Source organism: Colobus angolensis, unplaced genomic scaffold (genome assembly GCF_000951035.1).
Source record: "Colobus angolensis palliatus isolate OR3802 unplaced genomic scaffold, Cang.pa_1.0 Scaffold111, whole genome shotgun sequence".
Taxonomy (NCBI): Eukaryota; Metazoa; Chordata; class Mammalia; order Primates; family Cercopithecidae; genus Colobus; species Colobus angolensis.
The window spans coordinates 1,301,498-1,324,788 of NW_012112142.1; the positions used below are offsets into that span (position 1 = coordinate 1,301,498).

General features: G+C 38.4%; 1 protein-coding gene across 1 annotated transcript in view; it reads right to left on the reverse strand.

Moving 5' to 3' along the window:
* Positions 1–23,291, reverse strand: part of FAM160A1 (family with sequence similarity 160, member A1) — a 244,287-nt gene that overhangs the window by 10,492 nt on the left and 210,504 nt on the right. The window contains exons 8-11 of the mRNA XM_011956494.1: positions 22,292–22,459; positions 13,178–13,257; positions 5,539–5,729; positions 1,710–2,846 (exon numbers count right to left, since the gene is read on the reverse strand). Of these exons, the coding sequence (XP_011811884.1) occupies positions 1,710–2,846; positions 5,539–5,729; positions 13,178–13,257; positions 22,292–22,459 (1,576 nt within the window). The remainder of the gene's footprint in view (positions 1–1,709; positions 2,847–5,538; positions 5,730–13,177; positions 13,258–22,291; positions 22,460–23,291) is intronic.

Genomic DNA, 23,291 nt, shown 5'->3' on the forward strand with positions numbered 1-23,291 from the left:
TGTGTACAAGTTTCAAAAGAGGAAAAAGGAAGGTTTTAGTGACAATTACCTGTACGTATCAAAGAGCTTGCAGAATGTTTTGTCAGTTCTCAGGTGTATTATATGTAAAATATTGATGTTATTTAATTGGGTGTTGGATTAGCCTTTTTTTTTTTTTTTAACCTTGCCCTGAGCTATACTTTCTTTCTTCTATTTACACATTTCCCAGGAATGAAGCTCCTCTGTAAGAAAGCTGGCATTCTGAAGAATAATCTTCTTGGCCATGGGTAGCCCAGATGTCCTACAAGAAGGCAAGCTGTGACATGCCAAGTTACTGCTGCCCTTTCCCTCCAAGTGAACTCTTCCAGCTCCCCCTTCCTTGTCCCCCTTATCAACTGGGAAAAGTGAGATTATCTAATCCATTTTACTTATGATTGACTGACTGATTGAATTTTAATTAAAACTTATTCACACTGAAACGTTATCTCAACTAGAACCGCAAGCCTTTAATTGTGGAATTAAAAGCTTTCTTCCTGTATATACAAATCTTCAGGTATCAGTAAATAGATGAATAAATATTGGAGGAGGAGGCTGGAAGAGCTCCTTGAAATCACATAAGCCTACTTGGCTGGCTGGACCAGAAGGCAATCTGTTTTCATCTATTTTGGGTTACTCCAAGAGGTAGGAGCACAGTCCCTCCTCACCAAGCTTCTCCAGGGAGCTACCTGTCATAAAATGAATAATGACCTCCCAGTATCTCATTCAGTCCTCACAGGAGCAAACGGAAGGCCTGGGATGCTAAGGCCACATGCTGCTAAATACTAGAGCTAGGACTCAACCCCTGGCCTGGCTCCAAGACCACTGTCGCCCTCCGTTGCTACTATCTTCCAGCCCCTCTCCTTGCTACCTAAACACCACCCAGTGATCCCACCCTGGCTCTCCCTGGGCTTAGTGAGCCATCTCATCTATGGTGATTCCCATTGCACCATGAATTGTAAATGCAGGTTTTGTTGGCTAATATGTAATGATGTTTTCTATCATAAGTCTTCACCCCAATCTGCCTATCTGTAAATCCTACCCTATCCCCTTACCTCTTGCAAGATTCCTACCTGTGGCTAGTGGTGTATCATTGAACACACTCTTTCAAAGCACTCTTAGTTGATGTGGGTCCACTCCACTTATTTTTGGATAAAGATTTCGTGATTCTCTGAAATGAGCTCCCAGGCAAAGGCACAGCTAACCCCGATGCCTCTGATGTGTGCACAGCTACTGTCACCCAACAAGGACTCTGAGCACCTATTCTGTGCTCTGTTCACTCTTCCAATGCTAGGGATAGGGCTCCACCCTCACAGAGCATGCATTCTACTCGGGGAGACAGTCATTTGTTAAAAATAAATGTAAATAAGTGCTAAGGAGAAAAATAAGTTAGTTACACTAGAATAAATGAAGTCATTAAATAAGAAGTCTGGATTCTTGTGTGGTTTAATCAGTCCTACTATTTTTACTAAGTAATAAAATCTAACCCCTAGCTTGAGAAATACGTAAGATAATCATTGCAAGACTCGCAAAATAAAAATAAAGTCACCCCTCTTTGCTCTTGACAAAAATATTTTCAGCCCTCTGTTAGACAAACCGATCATATTCCTTACCTTTGCCTACCTTACTTTCCTGTTCCAATACATACAAGTACTTTCAAAAGCAGAAACCACAAAGCAATGTAAGATGGTCACCTGTGAATGGGGTGCTTTGAGTCCTCATGGGATGGCGACTGGCAAAGGCAGCCTCATCTCTCCCCACAAACGGGGAAAGCAGAGTCTCTACAGCAGGTGTCTCCACTATAAAAGAGTCAAAGTCATCCTCCTCCTCTTCTAGCTCCTTCTTCCCCTCCTCCTCCTTTTCTCCTTTGCTCTCTTCTTCCTTCCCTTCTTCCTCCTTAGTGAGAAGCAAGGGATCAGGTGTGGGGAAATTCTGTTCCATCAAGCCCTCAGTGCTGGAATCCAGCTCTTTAATGATTTGGTCATACTGGGCAATGAGATCCTCGCTCTCCGGGTTGGCGGCCGTCAGGTTAGAGCGGTACTCTGCCTCAGGGGTAGGGGATGCTAACTCTGAGTTGGATTCTGTGGCTGCTTCAGGTTTCCTCTCTTGCTTTGGCTCCATGAGCGCACTGTGAAATGGGTCTGAATTGTCCCTATTGCACTCCTCCTCTGAATCTGTCTCTGGCTGGGTGCTGAAGAGGGAGCCGTTGTTGACGGGAACACTCTGAACTTCAGCCTGGGCTTCAGCTGGTGGCCTAGCAGCTTCCTCCTGAGAATCCTTCACGTCCTCGGAGTCCTTCTCCGCACACAGCCTGTACACCATCACATCATCCTGAAAGTCCGACTCTTCTATGTAGGACCCTTTGAAGAGCAGGATGGCATTCTTCTTCATCTCCTGGATGTGTTTTGGGGGATCGATGGGTGCTGGGGGGCGTGAAACCTCCAGATCGTCATAAGGCCCCGGGGAGCCCACATCAGCCCCTGAGGAGATTCCAGTGTCATAGCTGTCATCCCATTCCAGCTCTATCTGGCTCTTGTCCTTTCTGGGAGCCAGCTGAGGTCCCGTCTTCCTGGGGAGTTGTTGCGGGAGCCCAAACACAGGGCAGGCCGAGCTCACACTGCCCTCCTCCGTCAGACTCTGGAGAAACGTCTCAGGGTCGGGGGAGTCGCCATCATACAGGGCGGACCAGACACGGCAGTCCCTCATGCAGCGGAGGATGTTGGTGTGGGCCTCCCACAGGTACTGCAGGTAGCTGATGTCCAAGGCTTTCCCATACTCCACAATGCAGGCTGACTGGGAGAACGCTTCAGGGAATGGCCACTCCACAGGCCCTGCACAGGAGGCAGAGATCCATTAGAACAAGGCAGGTGTGGGGACAAAGGTCGTGGATGGGGGTGTGATCCATTTGGGCTAAGACTGTGTCTTGCCAGCTACTTTGGGTCTAATTATATCTGATTAAATAACCTCTGAATAATATGGTTAGATTGTAAGAAGGAAAGATTAATAATAGAAACTCTACCCTCACAGAAGATAGAAAACCAATATAGCCAGTCAATAGTGGCTATAGCCAATGGAAATCTATTATCTGGTACGAGTCATTAGAGAAAGAAGAGCTGATGATAGCAATCTCTCAGGTTGTTGAGAGGATCAAATTAGGTAATACACCTGATATAGTACCTGCCACAGAGTAATAACCTTAAAGTTTTTTACTTCGAATCTAAAGTGGAAGGCTGATAATCCATGAATTTGAGAACCAGACTTTTTGTAGAAAAATCCTGGGTTTTTAGAAAAGCCTATTAACTCATTCTGCCTTCCTGGGGACTATCAGGGATGTTGATATTATCAAATGGTCTCTTAAAGTAAAATCATATTCACTACAAAAGTCATTTCAACCTAAGAATGCTGCTTATGTTACCATGACTGCCTTTGATGTTAAAAGTTCCAACTTCACTACTGAAATAGCTGTGAAAATATCTTCCTATGAGTTTACATTTTCCCTCAAAAGAAAAAGACTGAGGGAAAAATACATATCTATCATTTCTTAAGCATCTAGTATGCTGCAGGTGCTTTATCAATGCTATCTAATTCTCCCAATGATCCTGTATGGTAGATATTATTTTCTCCATTTTCAGATAAAGAAATTGAGGCTCAGAGATGAAAGAATGCCCAACCCAAATTGTGGAAGAGTCACAATTCAAGCACAGGCAATTTCACACCGACCTCCATTCTTACTTCAGTGCCACATCTTTGCAAGCCTCATGTCTCTTCATGCTCTAAATCTCTACCAGACTGGGTCAGAATTGAGCCTTTAAGGATATCCATTTCCAGGGCATTAGGGTAGACATAATTCAGATTTGACAGCTCTACTGCTAAAACGTTAGTGTTTATCTCTCATCTATGTTATGTAAAAAGACATCAAATACTACTACTAGCAATATTTATTGTGCACTTACTACATGCCAGGCAGTCTTCTAAGAGCTTTACATGTCTTCACTTGCTTTCCTGAGAATAACCCTTTGAAGTAGGTACTATTTTACAGATAAGAAAAAAAATTTAGAAAACTTAAGTAATTTGCCCAAGAAAGTAGTAGAACCAAGACACAGAACCAAGATGCAGAACCTGAATCTTGGCTCTGCTACTTTCTTGGGCAAATTATTTACCCCTGTACAGTAATTACTCTGGCTAGCTAGCCAGCTATGTCACCACACATCCATTAGGGCATTTATCTGCTGTAAGGCAATTCCAGAGGCAGGAGAGTAGAAAGAACATGGAATCTGGAACCAGAGAACCTACTTAGCTGTATAACCATGAACAAGTCAATTCCTCTCTGAGTTTGTTTATTCATCTGTAAAATGGGAATACTACCTTCTTCAAAGCATTAAAAGTGATCACACAGGGAAAGAAGTTGGCAAGTTATGGAGAATCATAGGTTTAACTTGAATTTTGAATTCTGAGGCAAGGCTAGCCACAGAATCATTCTTGAAAAAACTTTCATAGTAAATTTAGAAAAGACATCAATTTTTAAATATGTTTTTAAAACAACTTTTAGGTATGAAAATATAAAATATCCATACTAACTTGCCTAATAGGAAAATACAATTAAATTACATAAATTGCTAATTTCCATGCATCTTTATATAAAGACAAAGAATCAGTAAGACAACCTAAATTTCTACAAATTACATTAATATCAAACATACTGACATTTTCTTAGTCAAGTAACCCAGCTTTTAAATACACTTTATCTAAGAAAATTATAGCTGGGTGGACAGAATGACATTGTTGGGGTGGATATCAGAATACAAACTGGAAACGCTTGACTCAGCACCAGGACTGGGGATTTCCTAGTGGTCACAGGACATGCAGAAAGTTCCCGAATTGAAACAGCCATAAGACCATCAAAGATACACAAATGCCCCCTTGCTCCAGCTGCCTGCCAGAGAGCCAAGGTTGACAGAGATTGCCATTTCAATTTTGCTTGTATGAGGTGAACCGTAGCTGGCAAATAGCACCGAGCATCATAACCCCTGTAAAGTGTTTATGGCAGCCTTCCTCTTTAGGTCAATCAAATGCATGTGATTCTGCTGTCACATCACAAATTTCAAGTTTTAAAGTGATACAAAATAATATGTAAATCCTTATGACAGATTTCTATAAGTGGCTCATTTTAGAAATTAAAATAAGGGCTGATTCTGTCTCAGTAATAGCCATCTCCACGCCTCTCACCCCTGTCTTGTTTCCAAAGACAAGCTAGCACACGTTTTCACATTTTGACTCTGAGGATCCCACTAAAAAGTCCACATAAAATAAAGATCTGGCAACACTACGTAATGTCTGGGCATGTCAATGAACACTGATTACATGTCCATAACTCCTTACAAAGCAGAAAAGGATCCCAACTAGTCATTCATAAAAGAAACGGGACCCACTACATAATTCCCTGTCCACCCAAAGGGACACACATCCCAAGGCGAGACGAAATGGCATCCTTTGGTTTAAAGATCACCACTAGCGAGTTCCTACCTGAAGGGTCATGCATACACTTTGACCAGAGAATATAATCCCTCTCTTGGTTCCCCAGCATCAGAGTGATCCCGCTGGAGCAGCAGACAGGAGTCAAGGCAAGCAGCTTGGCCGCAGAAACAGAGTAACAGTCTCTCTCCTTCACAGCCCACCTCTGACTCAGCATCATGTGATTGCAGGGGATCAGATACCTAGAATGACAAAAAGAACCAGCGTTTGGTCTCTGCAATGTCTTGAACCATTACTGGGACTAACTAAACCATAACAGGGACTCCTTGTGGCCAGGGACAGACTCATTGTCTCCCAGCTCTCAACTGATCATCTCATCAGCCACCAGGGTTTACTCCCTAGCTTAATTTCTTCTGAAAGAACATCCTTTTTACAAAGTACTTAATGTTCTTTACAATTCAGTCTCCAGAACCTTCTTCATCTCTTAAATGATCCCTCTTCACTTCCATGCCTTTGTGCCCACTGTCACCTTTACCTGGCCTGAGATTTCCCCTTTTCTCTGCCTGACCAATGCCTTTCATTCTACAAAGTCCAGCTTCAGTGTCACCTTCTTTGAGAGGGAGCTAATCCCTCCCTCCACTATGCTCATGGGCCTCTATTAAGCACTATTACCTTGTATCACGATTACTTCAGTGTCTACCTCCTCAATATAATGTGCTACCACAGCAAGGAGTTGCTTCGATCATTTCTCTTATAATCCCAGAAACTCTGGCTCATCGCAGGCACTGAATGGCAGCAGCAAACAACCACTCCATAGTGTAAACCTTTTCTTTACGTTCTCACGGGTGACCAGGAGAAAATATAATGGAAAATGACTCATTGAGGATCACTGGGCCCCATTTCACACAAAACACTTTTGGTTGGTGATCAAAAGCATCTTAGTATCATTATGAACCTGGGGACAAGAAAACTTGAGCAACCATTTCTGACACACCTGGAGCACATCAGTGGGCTTCATGGCTAGAATAAAGTGTGTTTCAATGACTTCCTTTCTTAACAGGGGAAAAAAACGTACTGCTTATTTAAACAAAAATGGAGCAAATGGGATAAAGAACTTATAGCCAGAGCCCAGCATCACATACGTGTGCAGGAGCCAATTTCAGATGAGCCCAAGCCCTTATGTGAACAATCACAACCTTTCAATCAGCCAGCATGTTTTTACTTCTATATTCGGCATTTGAGAAAGAAGCAGTGCAGAGAAAAACAAGCTAAGATTAAGCTTTTCATTAAAAAAAGATAAAAAATACGACTTTCAGGACATGTCTTCAGGTCTGTTAACATTCAACCATCTCCCACACCTCCTGTTGATCCAAATGAGGAAAATCTAAGTTGATATTCACAACTGATCCACCGCAAGAACCAGAGTCAGAGAGGGAAGAAAGATTCCGTTCTCTCTGTGCTACTTGATACTGAAGGTTTTAATCATACTTTCCAGGTATGATATGGCAAACTTGCCACTTAACCTTCAGTTCTCAGAAAAGGCAAACCATCTAGGTAAGATGGTCCTCATCCCCTCCTCCCACTGTCCCCATGGGCAGATATATATTGTGAACCTGCTATCAGTAAGAACCAGACACACCCTGCAGGTCTGATGTGGTGGCATCTGTTTTCATAAGCGCAGTTTCATGAAAGTAGAAGGTTATAAGAACAAAAAGGAAAGTACGGAACAGGGGGCAAGCCTGTTCTGATTCTTGGCTTAGTTTTGGGGAATTTAGCAATGAGGAAAAATGGATGGTGCAGGCAGAAAATAAAGGAGCTCTTTTCCACAAGGATATCTGTGAGTAGAGATGCTCTGGTAACCAGAAATAACACAGGAGAGAGAAGCATTCTCCCACCTGTGTGTGAACCTGCCAGCTGTGAACAAAGCATAGCTGGACCCCAGTGGGCACCCAGAGAAGGCAATGCTGCTCTAGCACCACAGGAAGGTGCCGGGATGCACAGCAGGAACAGGGGCAGCGGGTTGGGGGGTGGGAAGGGAAGGTAGCAGCAACAAAAGGGATCGGAGCAGGAGAGGGGACCATGGCTGATGCTGCTGTGGCAACCGTGGTGGGAGATTTGTTCATGCTTATATGGAAGACTCCTCATTTGGGGGTGGGGTACAGTGCCTCATACCTGCAATCCCAGCATTTTGGGAAGGTAAGGTGGGAGGACTGCTTGAGGCCAAGAGTTCAGAACCAGCCTGAGCAACACAGCAAGATCCTTTTGCTATAAAACATAAAAGAGTTAGCCAGGTGTAGTGGTGTGCACCTGTAGTCCCAGCTAGTCGGGAGGCTGAGGTGGGAGGATCACTTGAGCCCAGGGTGTAGAGGCTGCAGTGTGCTAAGACTACATCACTGCACTCCAGCCTGGGGGACAGAGTGAGATCCTGTCTCTACAAAACAAAAACAGAGAAACAAAAAAGATTTCTCACTTGGTGATCCCTAGAAGTGATGGGTGATACTTTTGTGTTAGGTGGGGGTTTAGGGGTGGGTCCAAGGTTTTCTATGAGGTGGCTGGGGTGAGAGCTGGGAAAACCTGTCCTGTAGCCATCGATGTGAAGTCTTCCCACAGGCTGGTGAGGCCTAGAGAAATCCAGATTACACAGGATTTACTGTATCCTTATTTTGGTCATTAATTATTTAAGAAATAAACTGCTTCGATGTTTTTATATACTGCTGGAACAGCAATGACTGCTTACGGCTCAAACTAAGAATATTTCATGATTTAAGTTGATATTCATAGATTTTTATTCTTTGTTTGAAGTATTAAAAATGGAACACTGGATCAAAGCTAGTAAAGCTATTTATCAAATATCACCAGTGGGTAGCTTGAAACTATATTAGAATAAAGACTTATTGGGGAATTGCAACTTTACAAATACAAATACAAAATACAAAGAAAAAAACTAAAAATTTTCTTCTGAATAGCTCAAATCAAGGGAGATCCCCTATTGGTTGAAAGAGAGAGTCTACGAAACAGGAAATGGGGAGTATTCAAATGAATAGCCCAACAGTATTCTGAATGGTGGTTCTCAGAGGTCATTATATTAAGTTAAATAAGCCAGGCACACAAAGACAAATATCGCATGTTCTCACTCATACGTGGGAGCTACAAAAGTGAATCTCACAGAAGTAGAGAGCAGAATGGTGGTTACAGAGGCTCGGAAGGGAAGGCGGAAGAAGTTAGTTAAGGGGTACAAAAATACAGTTACACAGAGTGCTAGTATTTAATAGTAGAGAAATTACAGTTGACAATAATTTATTGTATATTTCAAAATAGATAGAAGAAAATAATTGTAATGTTCCCAACACAAAGAAAAGATAAATGCTTGACATGATAGATATCCTAATGATCCCGATTTGATTATTACACAGTGCACACATGCATCAAAATATCATGTGTACCCCAAAAATACGTGCAACTATTATACATCAATTTTCAAAAGCAAAGAAAAAAAGCAGTGGTTCTGCTGTATCTTTAAAATGAAGGATCATCCCAGAAGAAAGAATAGAAAAAAAAGACCGTGCCCCTCTGTCTCTGTCTTTTCATCACTCACAGGAAAAGATTAGAAATAGAATGAATGCCAGAATATCCCCAAATGTCAAATATCAAAATGAATTGGCTGTCAATAGCGGAAAAATCACTTATGAATTTAGTATAGGTATTTATCCTCAAACTATCTTTTCATTTATACTATATTTTATTTGAGAATTTAAATTCATGAAACTATAAAAATAATCAGAGACTAATAAATATCTGACTTCAGAGGTCCAGATTTTGCAAAGCCATGCCCCAACACAGAAGGAAAAAAGGAGAAAAATGTACCTAATATATAAATAAAATATGTATCATATATATATCATACATATTGTCCTCCCTGATTTTCACTATTTCCCCAACCCTCTATAATCCTGGGCCTATTTCTTATTTTCTTGGATATTGGTCATTAAATTAAACCATCATCACTTCTAAAATATTCAGTGACAATCAGTTGATAACAAAGCACACATATTGCCCTATGCTACACTGACCATAAACACAAGCAAAACAAGGCAGTGAAGTACAATGAGCTAAGTGAAGCACTTCTTCTGAGATGATAACTGCAACACTGCACCCATAGACCAAAATCTACAAAGCAATGTTAGTGAATTCAAAAAGATCATTTGTGATTCAAAGAAGTTCTGGCCATATTTCTCCTATTCATTTTCCCCTAGGCTGGCAGGCTTTATGGGTTTTTGGTTTTGTTTTTTTTTTCCTTTCCTCCAGACCCCTAACTCCTATGCAAAATGAAAATGTTCCTGAAGTACACATACAGCTTCTCTTCAGGCAAAACAACCTCTATCTGAACACAACAGGCAAGGCAGTTCATAAACCTGACAATGGACCAGTACTTCTGAAAAAAACTCTCTAACCAGAATATTCAGAAATAGCATTCAATGTATTAAGCAATTAAATTTTGTCTCAACTGGGAGGTTCCAGGAGCATGGCAGATATTTGTTACCTCACTGCTTGTCAGCATTTCCTGCCTGCCTTTGGCCTATCATATGTCATATCCGTGGAAGTGGACAATTTCTCCTTGGTTTTCTGCTCACTAAAACATCCTGTCTTTGGGGGTACCTTATTTCAACTCACTTTTCTGATATTTTGTCAAATGAAGAAACTAGTATCTGTTACAAATGGATCATCATTTTGAAATGTTGGTATTTATGAGTATTTGGGTTGTAACAAAAATTGACATATAGTTATTATTTATTTATCACATAACAAATACCTTCATTAAACGCAGTCACATAATCTTCATTGCTCTACTGCCTCTCAGATCTGCAAGTTTATCATGTATATTCAAATGACTGCAGTGGCAGCAGCAAACAAAAAGGACAGATTATAAATCTATTTTTTATGTCTCTTAAAATAATGTTCAAATGACTTGAAGAATAAATTTTTTTTATTGGCTTTGCTTTTTGCACAGATTCTAAATCGGGAAAGAATTATTTTCATTAGTTTAAAATGTCCTTTCTAGAAAATTCCCTCCCTTAAATGTGTGTTATACTTTACAGCAGGGGTGTCTAATTTTTTGACTTCCCTGGGCCACACTGGAAGAAGAAGAATTGTCTTGGGCCACATATAAAATACACTAGCGCTAATGATAGCTAAAAGAAAAAAAAAATGCAAAAAAATCTTACAATGTTTTAAGAATGTTTACAAATTTGTGTTGGGCCCCACACATGCGGCCCACAGGTCAAAGGTTACAGAACCTTGCTTTACAGCATTTCAAAACATTTTCACAGACCTACCACAGTTGATCCTCCCAATAACCTTATGAGGTAGCATATTCCAAAACCAAAACAGGCTGAGTCACATCAGCAGTACAGAAGGAGGAGACCAGGAGCCAGTGGTTTCTTCCATGCCTATTATGTGCCCAATCGACTTCTGTGTATGTCCTCTCAGTTTCTCTCCTGGTGGAACCCCTCAAGCAGCACCGCAGAATTAGAAACAGAGGAAGTATTCAATTAAGAGCAACTATATTATTATTATTATTATCACTATCATCCTCATTAAAGAAACTTAGGCCCAGAGAGCTTAGGACCAGGCAGTCAAGCCCATGTCCTAACCTCAGGTCTGGCACTTTTTTTAGTTTTTTCTTCATTATTCCATTCAGAACTTGTGATAACATAACATTCAGGCACTTCCCTGGGAAAATATCCCCACCCACCCTAGAAATGACTAGCCCTGACTTGAACATTTCTGTATTTCAACCATGAGCTGATCTCTTCATCTTTATAAGGTACAAGTCTGGGTCTCCAGAGAAGCCATTATTGATGCCATCTCTGAGGACACTTTCTTAACACAACAACCACCACTATATGAGCAGTAAAAGGGTGATTAGCGCTCACCTTGGAAAGGTCACTGAACAGTCAGCAAGCAAGAGCTTCCATCACCTGAACTAAATCTGACCTGGTGACCCACAGCTGGGAAGCTCTGCACCTCCAGACCAAGGCCAGGCTTCCAAGTACACTGAAAAAAGACAGCTGGTTTTCCTACCAAAGAAGCAGTATTTAAGAATTTAATATTTAAATACCATCAGGTTTTACCCACTTTGGAGTAAAAGCCTGGTTTTTTTTGGCAGTAAAAACGGCTTTGCCAAGTTGTTCCGGATTTCATTCAGGCCTTGCTAATGCATTCTGTCATATATCAGTAGAGGCTTGATGAGGAGCTAACATAATCCTTTTAGGGCAGATAACTAATGCTCTACCCAGACTATCCAGGGTGTTTCTTTAAGATTGGATTTGTTTTCTGCTAATCCTTAAGATTAGTTACTGATGACCTAATCTAAAACCCTAAAAAGTTCAAAAGCTCTTTTAAACTTAAAAAACTAATAGGTGATACTCTCCCACCAATTCTGTAAGGCCCTCCACAATAGGCCACCACCAGCTTTTTCAGACTCGTTTTGTAATCATTCTCTTTTGCAAGATGTTATGCCTGCACGGCACCACTCCTCAAACAGAGTGGTTCTCAAAGTTAGCACCCACCCTTATTCCCCAGGACTGCTCCAATGAAGGGTCAGGAAGTCCACTAAGGAAGGAGGAGCAGGGAGTACATGCCGGAGGACCCCGGTAGTCCCACTTTTTCATTTTTGCTTCCACACCACCAGAGGAGCATGTAAGAGCACAAACCCTCGCAACTCGGAGCTCCTCTCAGCCCTAGCCCTTCGCTCCTCTCTCAGCTTTGGGACCACATTCTCTCTGGGTTCGCTTCTTGCAGTGCTGGGGTAGGGTTTCACCAGAGTAGTCAACTCCAAGATTCAGGATCTGGGTTTACCAAAAAGAAGGAAAGACGTGCACCATGGTCTAACCAGGGGTTTCTAGAGTTCTGTGCAGAGATTCAGAGCTAAATCATGAGCTAATAAGGAAGCATCATTGCTTTCCTTCACAAAAACAGATGCTTCTCACAGGTTCTGGAGAAGAAGAGGTATTGCTGGGCCAAGACAAGATTTGGTGTTCCTGAGTTCCCTATTAAATTGCCAAATGACTGTCTTCTTAATAGCTGTGTACTTTGACTCCTAATACTCATCTTCAAATCCCAGTCACTTCATAAAATGTTTCCCACCTGTACTTCTGTCCAAAGGACAAACCTTTGCTACCTTGTATGTAAGTCCTCAGTTCACAGCAAATACTCATCAAATTTTTACTGAATTTAATTGAAATATACTCACAGATCAGAGAGTAAACACTGTGTACCATTATCAAAGCATAAATCAAAGAAATTATATATCAAAAGCATTTTATATTTGGAAAACTTCCTTTTAATAGCAAAAGTCCCCTATAAATGTACTTCAGGAGAAAGACGTTCAGCCACAGACCAGAATAGCTTTTATAATACTTCTGAACATTTTCAAGCATTCTATCTATAATTTCCAGGAGCATATTTACAATATAATGCATATGGCCCTCGACAAACTTTTAATAGTACAAATAAAATTAACCTTGGGAAACAATGCAAAAAATAAATTAATGTTCTTGATAATTTTCTTCCTTAGATGCATGGCCCCTATTTAGCGTATATGACCAAAGTAATATAAAGTATATGAACAGAAAGTAATATAAAGTATAAAGTGAATTTTTCTTTAAAGGAAACAAAAAAGGCAACTCACCTTAGAACTAGCTGTAACATCACATCTTCACAATGTAAACCAATGAGAGTTCTGAATAATGCCAGGGACACCACACAAAGCTGGGAAACAAGAGGCACACATTCTAGTTCAGATGCTGGAACGATAGCTCCACTCCCCACAGATGGTAAATAAATCAGAATTACAAAATAAAATGGGTCTTTTTTTTTTTAGCAGTTTTGATAAAAAGCATGCTGCTGCCAGAGAGAATGTGTATTCAGGATATCAATTCTCCTATAGGATTTGATTAGAAAGCCAGTGTCTGGAATTATGCCACTGTGCAGAATTATCTTCCTACAAAAATGCCTGGGCTCATATTTCCAACTTTTAAAGATCCAGACAGATAAACATTCTCCCTACAATTCTCCAATTCTCTCTCTCTCTCTCTCACACACACACACACACACACACACACACACACACAATCTCCTATTTAGGTAATTTGTTTTCCTGAGTTATTTTTCAAACATTAGTTATTTACAAGACAGGGCTCACGGAAAATTGTATACAACCTAGCCAAGTCTCCCTTCAGAGTTCTTAGCCTCAAGCTCAGCTCCTCTCTTGGCTTTGGGGCAAACATTTTCCTTGGTTCCATTTCCCATTGTGCTGAGGGTGAGATAATGTTCTTTTCTAAAAAGTTATTTAAAAAAACAAGAATTCTATCAATGCTGATTTCCAAAAAGAAAAGGTAAACTGCCAAATAGGGGAGATGCCCAAAGGTGTATTGTAAAATCTTTGTACCCTTTTGAGAGTAAGCTTTTATCAATCTACTGGCCCATTTAAATAATTTTAAGTTCTCATTCTTTGTAGAGTAAATGCTAGTCTGTTTTCTAGGCAAGTTGGGCTTAAAATCTGGCCAATGAAATCCACAACAATGCCGTAAAGAAAGAGCTGTACTTAGCCTAACCCAAAACATCTCTTATCCTCAGGGCAGGTCATATACGTGTAGTCAGCTAGAAGAAACATACCCTGTTCCCATTCCAAGTCTTTGCACTTGTGGTTCCATTAAATGCAATGCCTTTTCCTGACTCCTCCAACAGGCTAACTCCTATCTATTCTCAAAGTCTTAGCTTAGGCCTCACCTCCCTTAAGAAATCTTTCTGTTCTGTCTCACAATATTACCATCCAACACCTCCTTTCTCCAACTCAGTTAGGTTTCCTTCTTATCCATTGCCACAGTAACCCCTGCAAATCACTGTTAATTTATCAGACTGCATAGTAACCCCTACCCCTCACTGTTAAGGGTGAGCCACAGGGTGTTTGTCTTTTTATTATTGAGTTGTAGGAGTTGTTTATTCTGTGTACAAATACCTTATCAGACATATGATTTGCAAAAATTTCCTACCATTCTGTGAATTGTCTTTTCAAGTTCCTGTTGTTGTCCCTTGAAGGCAAAAGTTTTTAATTTTGATAATTTCCAATTTATCAATTTTTTCATTTGTTGTCATTCATGCTTTTGGTGTCATAACTAAGAAAACATGGCCAAGGCTACAAGGATTTACTTCTATGATTTCTTCTAAGAGTTTTAGAGTTTTAGCTCTTACATTTAGGTCTCTGGTCCATTTTGAGTTAATTTTTATATATGGCATGAGGTGTGGATTCAGCCCTATTATTTTGCACGTGGATATCCAATTGTCTTAGCAGCATTTGTTAAAAAGACTATTCTTTCTCCCACTGAGTGGTCTTGAAATCTCCTTGAAAACTAATTGACCATGGATATATGAGCTTATTTCCGATTTTCAATTCTGTTCCACTGATCTGTATGTCAATCCTGCACCACACTGCTTTGATTACTGTAGCTTTGTAGAAAGTTTTGAAACCAGGTATGGTGAGTTCTCCAACTCATTTCTTCAAGTTTGTTTTGACTATTCTGGGTCCACTGCATTTCCATATGAATTTTAGAGTCAGCTTATCTATTTCAACAAATAGGCCAGATAGGAGTTTTATAGAAAAACACTGACATGGTAGATCGATTTGTGGAGTATTCCTATATTAACAATATTAAGTCTTCTGGTCTATGAACATGGGATGTTTTCCTTTTATTTAGGTCTTCTTTAAACAATGTTTTATACTTTTTGCAGCATAAGTTTTGCACTTCTTTTGTAAAATTTATTCATATTTTCTTTTGATGTTGTTGTAAATTGATTTTTGTACATTAATCTTGTATCTGCAACTTTACTAGACTCATTCAAACAATTTTAGTGCATTCCTTAGTTTTTACATACAAGAGCATGTCATCTACAAATACTGATTATTTTACTTTTAATATAAATGTGTTTATTTCATTTTCTTATTTAATTGCCCTGGCTAGAACTTCCAGTATCATCTTGAATAGAATTGAGGAGAGAAGATATCTTATTCCTTATCTTAGTGAAAAAACGTTCTTCACTATTAAGTATAATGTTAGCTCTGACTTTTTCGTAGATGCTCGTTATCAGATTGCTAGGAAGTTCCCCTCTATTTCTAGTTTGTTGAGTATGCTGTTGATAATCATGATGTTTTCCTTTATCTTGATACGATGTATTATATTAATTGATTTTCAGACTTTAAACCAGCTTTACAATCCTAGTTTGATAAACCCCATTTGATCATAGTGTATAATCCCTTCTATTTATTCTAGATTTCATTTGCTAGTGTTTTATTGAAAATATGGGGAGCCCATAGTCATAGTTAGTGTATAGTTTTCCTGTGGTATCTTTGTTTAGTTTTGGAATCAGAATTAACACCGGCTTCACAGAATGAGTTGAGATGTATTTCCTCCTCTTCTAATTTTTTAAAGAGTCTGTGAAGAATTTGTATTAATTATGCATTTTTTAAATTGATAACACACAACATAAAAGTTAACATATTAATGATTTTTAAGCATACAAATCACTAGTGGTAACTATATTCACATTGTTGTGCAACAGATCTCTCAAACATTACATTTTGCAAAACTGAAACTCAATAACCATCAAACAACTCCCCACTTTCCCCACCACCCAGCTCCTGGAAACCATCATTTTACCCTCTGTTTCTTTAAGTTTGACTATTTTAGATCCCTCACATGAGTGGAATCCTACAGTTTGCCTTTTTGTGACTGGCTTACTTCACTTCACATAATACCCTCAAAGAGCATCCATGTTGTAGCATGTAACAAGATTTCCTTCTTTTTTTAAGGTTGAATAACATTCCATTCCATTGTATACATATAACATACTCTCTTATCTATTCATCCATCAATGGACAATCTAGGTTGCTTCAACCTCTTGGCTAGTGTGAATGATGCTGCAATAAACATGGGTATACAAATATCTGTTCAAGATAGTGCTTTAAATTCTTTTAGATATATTACCAGAAGTGGGATTGCTGGATAATGTACTAATCCTATGTGTTATTTCTTGAGAAACCTCCATGCTGTTTTCCATAATGGTTGCACCACTTTACATTCCCATAAACAAGGCACAAAGGTTCCAGTATTTCCACATTCTCACCAACACTTACTTTTTCAGTTTTTTGGATAGTAGCCACCCTAATGGATATGAGATAATATCTCATTGTGGTTTTGATTTGCACTTCTCTAATCTTTTCATATGTTTTTTGGTCCTTTGTATATCTTCTTCATAGAAATATTCAAGTACTTTGTTTATTTTTAAGTTAGATTATTTGGGTTTTTGGTTGGTGGTGACTTACAGAACTTTTTATATATTCTGGATACTACCCCTTAGCAGATATATGACTCATAAACATTTTCTCCCATTCTGTAGGTTGCTCTTTCATCTTGTTGATTAGTTCATTTGATATGCCTAAGTTGTTAAGTTTGATGTATTCCCATCTGTCTATTTTCCCCTACGCTTCTGGTGTCATATCCAATAAATTATTACAAAATCAATTGCTATGAAGTTTTCCTCCATGTTTTCTTCTAGGAGTTTTGGAGTTTCAGATCTTATGTTTAGGTCTTTGATCCATTTTCAGTTAATTTTTTATATGGTGTAAAGTAAGGGTTCAACTTCATTCTTTTGCATGTGGAAATCCAGTTTTACCACTACCATTTGTTGATGAAATTGTCCTTTCCTATTGTGTAGTCTTGGCATCCTTGTCAAAGATCATTTGACCATAATACAAGGGTTCATTTCTGTTTCATTCTGTTTCCTATTCTGTTTCACTGGTCTTTATACTAGTACCACACTGTTTTTTATTATGATAGCTTTGTAATATGTTTTAAAATAAGGAAATGTGAGCTCCCCAACTTTTGCCTTCTTTTTCAATATTATTTTAGCTATTCAGGGTCCCTTGAGATTTCATATAAATTTTAGGATTTTTTTTCTATTTCTGTCCAAAAAATGCCACTGGGATTTTGTTACAAATTGCATGGAATCTGTAGACTGCTTTGAGTAATATGGCCATTTTAATGAAAATACGATTTTCAATCCATGAACATGGAATGTCTTTCCATTTATTTGTTCTTCTTTCATTTCTTTCAATAATGTTTTGTAGTTTTCAGTGCACAAGTCTTTCACCTCCTAAGTTTATTCCTAAGTATTTTATCCTTTTTGATGCTATTATAAAGAGCTTTTTAAAATTTCCTTTTTGAATTGTTCATAGTTAATATATACAAATTATTTATGTGTGTTGACTTCGTATCCTGCAACTTTACTGAACTCACTTGTTAGTTCTAACAGTTTTTGAGTGACATCTTTAGGATTTTCTATATATATGATCATGCTGTCTACAAACAGACACAATTTAACTTCTTTCTATCCAATTTAAATGCCTTTATTTCTTTATCTTGCCTAATTGCCCTGACTAGGACCTCTAAGTGGGCATCCTTGCCTTGTTCCTGATTTCGGTGAAAAAGCTTTTAGTCTTTCACTATTGAGTAAGCTGTTAGCTGTGGGCTTTTCATATAAGGGCTTTAATATGTTGAAGTTGTTTCTTTATATTTCTAGTTTGTTGAATGCTTTTATCATGAAAGGGTGTTGAATCTGTCAAGTGCTTTTTCTGTATCAATCGAGATGACCCTGTGGGTTTTGTCCTTCATTCTGTTAATGTGGTATATTACACTGATTGACTTTCATACGGTAAAGCATCATTGTGTTCTAGGAATAAATCACACTTGGTCATGTTGTACAATCCTTATCATGTGCTGTTTAATGCTTTTTGCTAGTATTTTGTTAAAGATTTTTGCATCAATAGTCACCAGGGATACTGGTCTCTAGTTTTCTTGAAGTACCTTTGTCTAGCTTTGGTATCAGGACTATACTGGCCTCATAAAATTAGTCTGAAAATGTTCCTGGATCTTCAAGTTTTTAGGAATTCAAGGAGGACTGATGTTAATTCTTCTTTACCTGTTTGGTAGACTATTCCAGTGAAGCCATCTGGTCCTGGGTTTTTCTTTAAGAATTTTAGGCCGGGCGCGGTGGCTCAAGCCTGTAATCCCAGCACTTTGGGAGGCCGAGATGGGTGGATCACGAGGTCAGGAGATCGAGACCATCCTGAGCTACATGGTGAAACCCCGTCTCTACTAAAAAAAATACAAAAAAAAACTAGCCGGGCGAGATGGCGGGTGCCTGTAGTCCCAGCTACTCGGGAGGCTGAGGCAGCAGAATGGCGTAAACCCGGGAGGCGGAGCTTGCAGTGAGCCGAGATCGCGCCACTGCACTCCAGCCTGGGCGACAGAGCTAGACTCCGTCTCCAAAAAAAAAAAAGAATTTTAAATTATTATTACAACTTTGATCTCCTTACTAGAGGTAAGTCTGTTTAGACTTTTTTTTTATTTCTTCATGATTCATTCTTGATAGGTTCTATGTTTCTAAGAATGTATCTAGGTCTTCTAGATCATCCAGTTTGTTGGTGTATAATTGTTTGTGGTATGCTCTTTTTAATTTCTGTGGCATAAGTTGTAATGTCCCCTCTCATTTCTGATTTTAGTTATTTGAGTCATCTCTCTTTTCTTAGTTAATCCAGCTAATGGTCAATCAATATTGTTGTTGTTGTTTCAAAAACCAAGTCTTGGTTTCATTGGTTTTTCTATTCTTTATTTCACTGATTTATTTCACTTCCTTCTGCTAACTTTGACTTCAGTTTGTTCTTCTTTGTCTAGTTCCTGGAGAGGTATAGTTAGGTTGCTGCTTCAAGATTTTCTTTTTTTTAACCTAAGTGTTTGCAGCTATAAAATTCTCTCTTAGTACTATTTCACTGCATCTCATAAGTTTGGGGATATTGTGCTTTCATTTTCACTTGTCTCCAGATATTTTCTAAATTCCCTTGTGATTTCTTCTTTGGCCCAAGAATGTGTTGTTTAATTTGTATGTATTCATAATTTTTTCCACTTTTTCTTCTGCTATTTATTTCTAGTTTCATTCCATTGCAGTCAGAAAAAAATTATTTGTGTGCTTTCAATTTTTGTAAACGTGTTAAACTTTGTTTTGTGACCTCACAAGTGGTCTATTTTGGACAATGTTCCATGTGCACTTGAGGAGAATGTATATCCTGCCATTGCTGGGTGGAGTATTTGGTATATGTCTGTTAGGTCCAACTGGTTTATAGTGTTGTTCAAATCCTGTTTCCTTCTTTATCTTCTGTCTGATATTTTTATCCACTATTTAAGTAGGGCATTGAAGTCTCCCACTATTAATGTGCAGCTGTCTGTTTCTCCCTGTAATTCTGTCAATGTTTGCTTCATATATTTGAGAACTCTGATGTTATATATAATATTTATATCTTACTAGTGAATTGACCCTTTTATCATTACATAATGTCATTCCTTATCTCTTGTGTCTTTTTTTGTCTCTTTACCTTAAAATCTAATTTTTTAAATATAAGTACAACCATCTCTGCTTTCTTTTAGTTACCATTTGCATGGGATATATTTTTCCATCTTTTGACTTTCAGCTTATGCATGTTCTTAGATCAAAAGTGAGTGTCTTTTAGACAGTATATGCTTGGATCATGTTTTTTTTTTTATCTGTTTAGCCAGTTTATATCTTTTGATTGGAGTGTTTAATCCATCTACATTTGAAATAATTACTGAGGTAGAAGGACTTACTATTTCCATTTTGTTGTTTTCTGTGTGTCTTACGGCTATTTTATTCCTCTTTTCCCAATAAACAGACAGAACATAAGCAGCAGTGTGAAGCCAGCAATTCACTCTTCTCTTTCCTTCACAAAGTAAAAGTCAGCAGTTGGAAGTTTTCTCTGCATCTTGCCACACTGTGTTGGGGAGGGCGCATGGCTAGAGCAGGTAATAATGCCACCTATTTTCCTGCACACTTCAATATGTCTCTTCTTGGCTTTGTGCTACAACCTCTTAACTGGTGTTCTTACAAAGTTTCTGAAGTTCTCACAAAGGCAATTTGGTCCATACATTTTTGTTAAGTAGGTTTCTCTGTGAGGGAATAAGGGCCTGGGTCTTCCTATTCCACCATTTTGCTGACCTTACTTTTTAACTAGTGCCTAAATGTTTGAAAGAACTCACCAGTGAGGCCACTGGGTCTGGGCTTTTCTTTATGAGTAGTTTGTTTAATTTCTATTTTAATCTTATTTTGATATAAATTTATTTAGATTTTCCATTTCACAAGTTTTTGTCTTTCTAGAATTTGTCTATTTCATCTAAGTCATCTTTTGGCATATAGTTGCTCATAGTATTCACTTATTGTTTTTATTTCTGTAAGGTTAATAGTAATATCCTCCTCTTTCATTTCTCATTTTAGTAATTTGAGACTTCCCTCTTTTTTTCTCAGCCTAGCTAACGGTTTGTCAATCTTGTCAAAGAACCAACTTTTTATTTCACCTATTTTCTCCATTGTTTAAATTTGCTATTTCACTAATTTCTGCTCTAATCCTTATTGTTTTCTTTTTGCCTGCTTTGTTTGATCTTCTTTTTCCAGTGTATTATGGTAGATGCTTAGGTTACTGCTTTGAGCTCTTTCTTCCTTTTTTAACATATGTGTTCACAACTATATATTTCCCTTTAAACAATGCTTTCACTGTATCTCATAAGTCTGGGTATATTTTGTCTTCATTCTCATTTATCTCAAAGTAAATTCTCATTTCCCTTGTGATTTCTTCTTTGACCCGCTGATTAGAAGTGTGTTAATTTCCATACACTTGTGAATTTCCCAAATTTGTTTCTGTCAATATTTTTTTAATTTCCATCCATTATGATCAGAGAACATACTCTGCATGATTTCAATCCTCTTAAATTCACTGAGGCTTGTTATATGGCCTAGCATATGGTCTGTCTTAGAGAATATTTCATGTACATTGGAGGAGAATGTGTATTATGTTGCTGTTAAGTGTAGTGCTAATTGAATATTTTCTTAGTATAACATTTTAATTCCTTTAAATGATTTTTCCACTACATTTTTTGGTTATTTTCTTAGTGGTTGCTCTAGTGCTTCCAGTATACATTTTAACTTACCAGAATTTACTTCAGATTTATATTAAATTAGCTCTAGTGAAATATAGAAATATCGCTCCTATATAAGTCTATTCCCTCTTTCCCCCTTTGTGCAATTATTGTTATACATATTATCTCTATATATGTTACAAACTGAATGATATATACATTCTCATTCTTTTGCTTTTAAAACAAGAATTGCAATTAAATAGGGACAGCCTTTGGGAGGAGTATTTTTCAAGTTAATCAGAGCTTCAAAATGAAGAATGACCACCCAAATTCACAACTTTCCAAACTTCCATTTCAGGAAAACTCATGGACAGGAATATGATCTCTAATATCCAGACCTGATGCACTCTGGTTCCTTGATTTTATCTGTGCTTAAGTCCACGTGTTCCCCTGCATCTTGCCCCCACAAAAGTGCATTCTGCTAGTTCTACAGAAGAAAGTACTAAAACAGAGAAATCGCAAAAGATGTCCTATGAAAGGCAGTAAGTGTCACCTCTTTGACAGAAGGATCCTTGAGAGCAAAACACATTATCCCATTCATCTCTAACCAAATAGAAAGAAGGTAATGGCCACAGAACAACCACCACCAAAAAAAAAAAAAATAAAGAGAGAGAGCAAAAGAGAATATTCATAATTTCATTCCCAAAACAAACTCTCCTGAAATCTGTTCTTAGTTGTAAGTTCCCTTCCTCTGGCGCTCTCCTTACCCGAAACGGGGTGTTGATTCGACTTGTGAGAGTGTCTAGGATGTGGACATTCTCGTGCTGGTGCAATAGGATAAAACGGAGGAAGATCTCAAGTAGTGCTGGCTCGGAGATGCTACGCAGGAAAAGGTCCAGATATGCAGTTGTGGTCATGACCTCCTCCACAGTCACCTAGAACCAACAACAGAGTGAGCGCAGGTGAGCATCCTCTTGATGCTGTGATACACGCCTCTCCCGTGGCCCCAGCCTCACCACAGTGACCCCATCAAGGCAAGAACACGACTGCCCACGAAAACACACTTCCAAGCTTTATTGAAACCCATAACCTATTCACATTCCACAATACCTCATGCTGTTTCCATCCTTTAATTCAATAAGGAAAAAGAAAGGCATAAAGAATCAGTTCAAGTGTTCTGACAATTCTAATCATCAAATGCAGTTCAAATACCATAAAGATTTTAGAGTGTAATCAGAAATGAAGAAAAAAGATAATGGAAAGTATTTACATGGTTTGTAAAGGATTAATTAGAAAGCTCAGAGTAACTTGTTTCATTATTAGTCATTCAATAAACATTTATTGGGACCTATTATGTACAAGGAGCTGAAAACATAAGAACACTCTTTATGTCCAGGAAGATGAGCTATAACAAGCAAAATCATAATGCAAATTGCAAAGGAGCAGTACAGACACAAAGTACTAGAGATGTTCAGATGTGTTTCTGGAGAGATGTAAGTCAAATTTTTTATAACTGAATAATACACATAAAATGTTATTTACAAAGTACTGTAAGAACTCACTGCTTATAAAGTAACTGTGACTTTTTTATAATACAAATTAATATTTGCTACCTGGTGTCATTTTCTCATGTAGTAAAATGTCAATTTTTCAGTGAATAAGACTCTGAAGAGTCAAGCTTTTCAAGAAGCTGAGGATTTGATGCTTCAAGTATCAAAATTCTAACCATAAACATTTTTTATTAGGAGTATTTTAAGAGCTAGCATA